We start from the raw sequence: 8,940 nt of genomic DNA, 5'->3' as shown, positions 1-8,940 counted from the left end.
ACCGTTCTGAAGTCTTTAACATCTCTTGTATCTGCGACTCAAAACCTGGAAATCCGGTCTGCCGAGGCTACAAAACCCCAAGGACTTCGCATTGATGCGCGTCTTCAAGTTGCCAAATTAGCAACGTGGCCATGCCAAAAATTTTAGCAGAATCTGTGAGGGCATCTTCGCTCATGCAATCAGGTTTGGAGATGCTCAAGTATATGTGCTCGTATGTAGGCTACAAGCCGAGTTCCACAACAAGGCTATGGACAAGGGGTGTGCCGGGGTGGGCACACACCCTTGCTTGCCTTCAAGACCCAAAATACCAATGCATGGGATATTAGTTTTATCTCAAGAAATAAAATTGCATAAGAAAACAAAGAAAGAATAAGAATAAGGTGGAAAAAGTAACTTGTTGAAAAAGTAGCTTGTTGCATAAGCCACTTATTTGAAAGTAGCTTGTTGCATAAGCCATTGTTGGAAAGTAGCTTATTGAAGAAGCTTTGAAAAGGAAGAAAGGATATCTATACTATAATAAAATGGGGAGGGATTCCGGTCCCCCCCCTCTCCATGTGGCAGCTCCTCTTGTGTCCGGCTGGTTTCGGCACTCGGTCTGCCCACTGTTCCAACCCCCACTGGCCACTGTTGCTGCCCAATGTTCCAGCCTCCGATGCAATCGCACGAGTTTGAGGACCAGCCAACGCTGCAAATTCAGGAGCTTGAGGGCTCCGAATTTATTGAGTTTGATGGAGCAGCAATACCAATCTCCAGGTGTGTGTGTGTGTGTGTGTGTGTGTGTGTGTATGTGTGTGTGTGTGTGTGTGTGTGTGTGTGTGTGTGTGTGTGAGAGAGAGAGAGAGAGAGAGAGAGAAGAAGGGAGGGCGGCGCACGAGTGCGACTCACTGAAGGTTTGAGCCTTGAGGCTTGACGGCCATGCAGCAGAGTAGCCAGGGGCAAGGGCTGCAAAATAACGAGCGCCGCCTTTGAGAGGTCATTGTACCTTGGAATGCAATGATAGCGGCTTGCGACATCTCAGGTCGACCGTCGACTGCAACAGAGGCTCGCCAACGCGTGCAACATTAACTCATGCGTGCATGAGAAATTTATTCTCAAGGTGTACTCAATTCCTATTGGATGGCCTTGGAGGTGGACCAATGAGAATTAGGCTAGAGTAAATCTAGTTTAATTAATTTAAAAACACTTAATAGAAGAACCAATAAGATTTAAGATCTCTAGAAAACTATTGGACAGTCTCCCAAGGGGTCCAATGAGCATTCAGCAGCCCAATGGCTTGCCTGATTTCTATTGGCCAGGAGGAAAAGGGGTCCAATGAGAGTTTAGTTGAATTAATTAATTACCTAAAGCTCTCAAAAAGGGAAAAGGGGGACACATGTCAAAAGACTATCACTTATGCTGCTTAATTTCCATTGGCTAGGCCTGGGGAGGTCCAATGAGGTGTGAGGATGAGCAAATAGCAAGAGGGGTCGATCAAGAGAGAGAGAGAGAGAGGGGGGGGGACTGATTTTTCAAAGGCATTATTCACTTACACACACACACACACACACACAATCAATGTGTGAAGCAAGAAGACTCACTCTCTTCTTCTCAAGTTTTAATGGAAAGCTTACCACCTACTCCAAGCTTGTGAGAAGGGAGGTCTACACCAACAACTCTTGGCTTTGTGATGCAAATCCAACCAAGAGCCAAGTTTCAATGCATGCTCATCTCCTCTACCATGCTAATTACTAAGCTAAGCTATGCTAATATGAGCGATTATGTGAGGAGATGTAAATCTTTCTCGTAAAACTACTCCTTCTTCCTCTCAATCTACTCTCATACCCTGCTAGCTCTCACCATCTTCGAAGGTGTGTGAGGTCTTGGGTCTGAGACCGTGAGGGAATTGATGTTGTGTTTGATCAGGGTTTTGCTTAGTGCTTGAAGTTTCCATCTTCATTGCACTAGCTAGTATTGAAGTAACACAAAGGATTGTATTGTAAACTGTCTCTCTTGATGGGAGAAACCATAATACAAAGCCTTTTGGAGGGGGGACCGACTCCATCCAAATCCAGTCCTCAACTGTTGTCAAATTCTTAATTTCTCTCTCTTTTGAAGTATTGTTCATGCTATCTAACTAGGTGTTATACTTTTTGTTGCTCTCTCCACCCAAGCACTCTTGTTATTCTCATTAGGAATCTACTCTAATGAAATGCTCACTATGTTCATGCTATTTTCCGCTACACACAAGTTACTAGGCCATTAAATGTTACATTGTATCAGAGCACAAGGTTTCTCTTTTCTTGCTCAAGAAGGGAGGTCCTCAAGCTAGCTATAAATGGTTGGTATTATTAATTGCATGTGAGTAAGTAGAATAGGGATTTCTCAGCCTTGTAGTGCGCCTGCCTTTGTGCAGTTAACGGGAAATCACCGTCGAGAGCTATGGTCTTAATAGTGGAGTCCTATGGGGCTTGCCTACGGCTTAACCACTATTGAGTTATTAGAAGCTTGACAAGAGCCGGTGTTGTTTTGGTGTTGAACGACCCTCTCTTCTATTCCTTGCAATTAATGGTATTCGAGCCACGGGTACAGTAGCTTGAGTGCTTTTTCTAAAGAGGTAAAGAGGAGTAGCAACTAGGGCTTGAAGTGCCAAAGTACACGTAAAAAGTTTACACCTAAAAGTTGTTAGAATGGGTGACCATAGTAAAAAGAGTGAAATTAATGTTGATAACTTTGATTTTGCTAATGAGCAGGCTACTAATGATGCCCCAATGCTTGTTAACTATCTTGTTTCTAGGCTTCAACAAGCCATGGGCAATCCATCCCTCCAAAGTGAAGTGCAACGGCAGCTTCGTGCTCATGGGATTCTCCAAGCTCTCCACCATCAGGAGAGAGCACCTAGGAAGCCTCCTTGCAAGACTTCCAAAAGAGGTCTCTCTCCAATTCGGGAAGAAGAAGAGGATCCATATGAAGGGCTCAAAAAATTTCTCCTTGATGACACATCTCCTTCTCAAAGGAGAATTCAAGAGCCCCCACCAAAGGAACGAGAAAGAAGTGAGTCTCCTGCCACCTCGGCGGAGATGGCTCCATGAAGACGACACGCTAAACGCTCTCCATCACCTCCAAAATAGAGAAAACCATTTCATACTTCTCTACTCCATACTTCAAAGAGGGATGACAAAACGCAAGAGAAGAAAAAGGCGAGAAATAGGACACCCTCTTCTCCATCTTCTTCATCCTCTTCTGCTTATGAAAGTGATGGTGAAGACAAAGAAGTTCAAGGCAAGAAAAGGCGAGAAAGAGGTCACCCTCTTCTCCATCTTCCTCAAATTCTTCACCTTCTGAAGAAAGTGATGGTGCAACCTTTGAACCATAAAAAAAAAGAGGCCGTAGGAAATCCTATGCCACGTGGAAGAGGTCGTCCAAGCTCAAAAAGTTCAAAGAGGGTGGGAAGAGCATCTCTTTCCTTACCTACGATGGCACCTTTGGTGCTACGGACAAAGTCTTGGTCTTTATCCAACAGTTTTGTCAGGCCAAGGGCCACCCTGGAGGTCAAGGACGTGGCCAAGGGCGCCGGTCCCAGTGGAGAAGGGATCCTAGGGCCACGAGGCTATAAAAGGGAGGTTGGGTGGATGGATTTAGGCACGGCAGTTCCCAGATCCTTTCACTAGTATCAGAGCATGGTTCTATTTTTGGGGGGCAGAGGGCAACCACTGGCTTTGCATGTTGCATGAGGCGCAAAGACACTCTACACAGGGGAAGCCGCTGCGACCGCTGCGTGGGCAACACTTCTTGCGAGGAGGAGGTCGGAACCTCGACCTGCTCAAAATCGGTAGAGGCCGGGAAAATCGGCAGAGGCCCGGCTTGACAGCTGTGCCTTACATTTCAAGGCTATCTTGACACAACAGCGCCATCATCCGACCACGGTAGCGAGCGGGACCTCGTCTTCTCTCGGCTTGTGCGGCTTGTGCGCGCTGTGTCGCCATATCCTCTTGGAAAATTTCATATTGAACGGCCGCCCAATGGATTATATCCACGTTCCCATGATGAAAATCGAAAGTGTCTTGTGGGTAGCTTTGCATTGGTTATATCCATGTTCCCATGGTGAAAACCAAAAGTATCTTGTGGGTAGCTTTGCATTGGTTATATCCACGTTCCCATGGTGAAAATTGAAACTGTCTCATGGGTAGATAGGGTGCTTGACTATAGCCCAAATTTACTTGATCGTATTCAAAAGGTCGACATCTTAGATATGTCGTCAAGAGTAAGGGTTAAGAGGAGGACCTTACAGTGCAATGACATGTGTTTCTTTATCTCTGGCTTCCAAGTTTCGAGGCATCTCACCCTCATTACTAATTGACACTTCAATTTTAGAGAAAGTCTATGATTGAAAATTGGTGTCACTTGTTGATGAAGATCACAACCGTTGATCCCAAATGTGAACTTGATGTAAACTGGTTGAAAATCGGTGTCACTTGTTGATGAAGATCACAACTATTGATCCCAAATGTGAACTTGATGTAAACTAAGTGTAAACTCGAACAAATATGAACTCGTTGCGAACTTGCATGTGAACTAGATGTGAACTATGCATGCTATGTGCACTATATTATGGTGGTGTGAACTAAATGTGAACTCATTGTAAACTCGAAGTGAGCTCGATGTGAACTAGGATTGCAGCGGGCCAAAATTATGCAATATAATGCTACTATCTTCCTCATGCGTGCTTAAGGTTAAGGGGAGTTGGCCTAGTGGTAAAGGTGAGGGGCTCTAAGCGTACCCACTATGGTTCAACCCTTGACACATGTAGGTGTGTGTGAGTGGGCGCAATCCTGTAAAACCAGTCGAAGCAAACCTTCTAACGGCTATAAAAAAAAGATGCTTGCTTAAGTGTAGTGATAAGACATTTGTTTTAGGAAGAGGAGGTTGTAAGGTCCTCACTCGGATCCTAGTTTTTCTTGCAAATGGATCCAATGGCCACGACCAACAATGATCTGAGACCATAGATTCCGTCCAAAAAGGAGGTGTAAATTAGAGCCATGTCCCGCCTAGCACCTCTAGGGGATATAGCGCCTCAAATTTTCCAAGAGGAGATGTCATGCCAATCCATTTGCAGGGCTTACAGGACATCAGTTTGCGTTGCAAGTGCTATTAAAATTGTGAAATTAGGCAAAACTTAGAGAGCATCCAAAAAAGTAGGAGGTAGTTGAACCACAATTGGGGGGAAATCGTGGCTTCTCACCAAAATTGTCGAGAAGGATGATAGAATTTACAGAGGATAAGCTGCTCGTCTTGCAAGTCCTGTAACCCTAGGGGCATCCCACTCACCACATGACACTCCCACTGTCCCACATTGTGCATGTTTAAGTTTATGAGCTTGACTGGACTAAAAACGTGAGGTTATTGAGGGTTTGACTTTTCTGGTCAACCAGAATGCCACTGTAGTCTGCAACCTTTTCGCTCTTCGTGGGAACACACACCGCACACACGCAAATATACAGAGGATGGCGAACGAGTCAATTATTAGCCTCTATGGAAAGCCTGCGTCGCTCCTTTCTGCATGCAACATCTCTGGTAGGAATCGAAACCCTAGCATGCAGAAATTCTAGAGTTTCTGCATTCAAAACGTAGAAATTGTACTAGAGTTTGAAGCTCTTTCTGAAGAATTGGCTATGGGAGCTTCAAAACCCTAGCCCTGTGTATGAAACCCTCGTTTTGCATTGCTACAGTACAGGATCTGAAAGCTTGACAGGGTTATGGAGGTGTATCCTTCAAATTGGCCTTCAGAATACATATGCCCCATCTCTCGGTCAGTGATGGCGGATCCTGTAATCGTCAGCTCTGGCCAAACCTACGAGCGCCGATGTATCGAAGCTTGGATGGAGCTGGGTGAGAGTTTTTGTGTGGAGAAAGGTACTCCCCTCATGCGCGGCGTCATCATCCCCAATGAGAGCCTCAAGGCTGCCATCACAAACATGGGGAAATCGAAAGGTTTGCGCTCTCTTCCTTCACCTCCTTCTCCTGACTATGCGTATGCTCTTGCTCGACGCCTCATTCAGGAACGCCATCAGTCAAATTCCCGGGGTCAAGAGGCAATGCATCCTGAGCCAGAACCAGAAGATGCATCTGTGTATTATGAGGAGACAGATGTGCAGAGCGGACCTATCCGCGTGGAGTATTTTCAGAATGAAGAGGAAAGTGAGGAGGGAGGGCAGGAAGATGATCTGTATGATGGTATGGAAAGCTTAAGTATTGATGATGGGAGTCCGAGCTCATATGGCGGGAGCTCCTGTCCACCATATAAACGTGCAGAAGCCCCTGCAAATGCACCTCAAAGGAAAGGTATACACCTGAAGAGCTCTTCAAGCTTGCCTCCTTTGAATACAACAATGGAAGATATAGATGTGAAAAGAGGGCCCTTTGCAAAGGGCCCTTCTCGCATGAGACCAGCAAATGCATATCATCAGGCAAACTATGCAAGAGTAGCTGCCAATCTAGAGCAAGGTTTTGATCAGTTCAGAGAGCATTCTAAAGGAGCATCAGGTGGCGGTTACTCTGTCACGGACCCTATGAGAAACTTGCGGCCCACAGCAGGCAGGGCTTTCCGTGAGACTCCGTTTGGCTCTGACGAGCTTCCTCCCCATCTGCTAACCAGGCCCTCTGCATATTCTTCCCCCGAGTCAACACAATCTTTCGCATCCCCACCATCTATGGTAGATACCCTTGTTCAAAGGCTGAGAGCTAAGGAAGAAGAGGAACAGGAAGAGGCGATTGCTGAGCTTCGGCGGCTGTCCCGAGCGCAAGAAAACCGCACTTCATTGTGTCGCCCAGATATTATTGAATCTTTTCTTCCTCTCTTGAGATCAAAGAAACCAAGCGTGCAGGTGGATGCAGTCGCATCGCTTGTTAACTTGTCTATAGAGAAACCAAACAAGGTCAAGATTGTGCGTGCGGGAGCTGTTCGTTTCCTTGTGGAAGTACTTTCCAATGGGTGTCATGAGGCTCAAGAGCATGCTGCTGGGGCAGCATTCAGTCTAGCGATTGCTGATGAGAACAAGCACCCAATGGGCATTTTGAATGTAGTCCCTCCCCTTGTACAAATTCTCCACACAGGGCCAAATGGGGCTCGACAAGATGCAGCTATGGCACTTTACCATCTTTCTCTGCTACAGGCGAATAAAAGCAAGTTAGTCAAGGTGGGGGCAGTTCCAATCCTTTTCAATCTTGCGCAGTCGAGAGAGAGACCTGATTTGGCGAGTCGAGCGCTCGTCATTCTCTCAAATGTTGCATCCATTCCAGAAGGGAGAGCAGCGCTCCTACAGGTAAATGCGATCCCGGTCCTAGTGAAGCTACTGGCTATCCAAGGAGGCAGAAGCGCAGCTCCGATTCCTGAGCAGGCTGCAGCAGTTCTCGTCCTTCTTGCGACGAACAACTTAAGATTTAGGTCTGTAGCACAGAACGCAGGGGCACAAGAGTTATTGTCGGTGTTGGTGGAGAATGGGACCATTCGTGCAAGGGAAAAAGCTCTTGCATTGTTAGCCTTAATGAAAGAGAGCTCGTCCGTGCCGGATGAGCTAGATGCAGATTCTGTCATATCAAGGCAGTATATGAGAATGAGAGTGGATGCAGGCCAGATGAATTCATCTGCCTTTTGATTTGTAGGGTTCGATGTCACATTTATTGCATAATATCGTCATCTTTGTTGTTTGCTGTGAAGGAGGTGGAGTAAGAGAGACGTCAAACAGAATAGTATGCAAGGCATTGATTTTGTCGCTAAGGTTGCCAAATCTCTGAATAAGGTCTACTGTAGCAGCAAGTAGGTGATTCTTATAGTCGTGGCATGGTAAGTTAGAATGGTCTTCTGTGCATATATTGGGCTTGTTCAGCATTCTCAGATCAGTTAAATACAACAGACATCGGTTTTCGCAAGAGCTCGGGTCATCTAAGAGAAAGAAAGCAGATGATTTTGTGCGAGTAGTGGGCTTTCGCCAGCATCCTCAATTGAGTTCAATACTGCAGATGTCGGCCATTGATGAGAAAGAAAGAAAGCAAATACTTGCCGCAGGAGATGTTAAACAAAGTGCCTTTGTTATGCTGCCTGGTTCAGTATTTTGAGAGGAGTAACTGATGACCTTGTCAAGTACATCTTGTATATGCATTCATTTGTTCTTTTGCAATGGCAACCTAGGGGTTTGAAGTCTTTTGGACTGTTACAAGAGTGTGTGTGTGTGTGTGTGTGTGTGTGTGTGTGTGTGTGAGAGAGAGAGAGAGAGAGAGAGAGAGAGAGAGGCTGGGCCCTTATGAGACTATTTGTGATTAATTTCGTCGGACATACTGGTGGTTGAGGAATTAAGTGCTCAAGAGGGATTTTTTGAAGTCCTCCTTGTGTGGGAGAGGGATTTGTGTTGGCTTGCCAAAGGCCTAAGTGTTCTTTGTTCAAGGGGGGGTCAATTGTTTTATAATGTGTTTTTAACTGCAACACTTCCCTCTAATTAAGTACCAGCCGTTTCCACTGCGTACATACAGAGGTAGGGAAGCTCACGATGTAGTGCGGGCATGTGAACACCCCCAAAGCACCCACGCATAGACAAGTAAGCTATCATGCCCTCTCTGGCACTCTTATTTTGAGCCACATATCCCAGATATGCAAAAGAGCGAGGGCTTTGTAATCCATTGACATGTCATTCCAATCGATACTTAACTCTTACAATGAGGTTGGTATGTGTTTGAATCTCTTGGTCCCCTTGCGCTATCGCAACATTGGATGGTGACATGGTTGTTCATTCTCCTACAAAGTTTGCATCGGAGATCAGAGCTTGTAGTCACTTAGCAACTACCTGATGGTTGGGTCTCCTTACAGTTGCTAAAGCAGGGTTTAATCCTCTCTATAAGGAGTGCTATCATAGCTTTTTGCCTCATGTGCCTTACAAACATAGAAGTGAGGGATACATTGTAAGCGACAAT

At 45.7% G+C, this 8,940-nt stretch overlaps 1 protein-coding gene across 1 annotated transcript; it reads left to right on the top strand.

Moving 5' to 3' along the window:
- Positions 1-5,419: 5,419 nt before the first annotated feature.
- Positions 5,420-8,176, top strand: LOC147429184 (uncharacterized). Its single transcript, XM_086495418.1, has 2 exons — positions 5,420-5,550; positions 5,706-8,176. Exon 2 carries the CDS (start codon positions 5,733-5,735, stop codon positions 7,629-7,631), a length of 1,899 nt encoding a protein of 632 aa, XP_086351544.1. The 5' UTR covers positions 5,420-5,550; positions 5,706-5,732; the 3' UTR covers positions 7,632-8,176.
- The last annotated feature ends 764 nt before the right edge of the window (positions 8,177-8,940 follow it).

This window comes from Adiantum capillus-veneris, chromosome 22 (assembly GCF_014529385.1).
Source record: "Adiantum capillus-veneris isolate H3 chromosome 22, ASM1452938v2, whole genome shotgun sequence".
NCBI classification, from domain to species: Eukaryota; Viridiplantae; Streptophyta; class Polypodiopsida; order Polypodiales; family Pteridaceae; genus Adiantum; species Adiantum capillus-veneris.
This window is presented reverse-complemented; position numbering and strand designations above follow the sequence as displayed.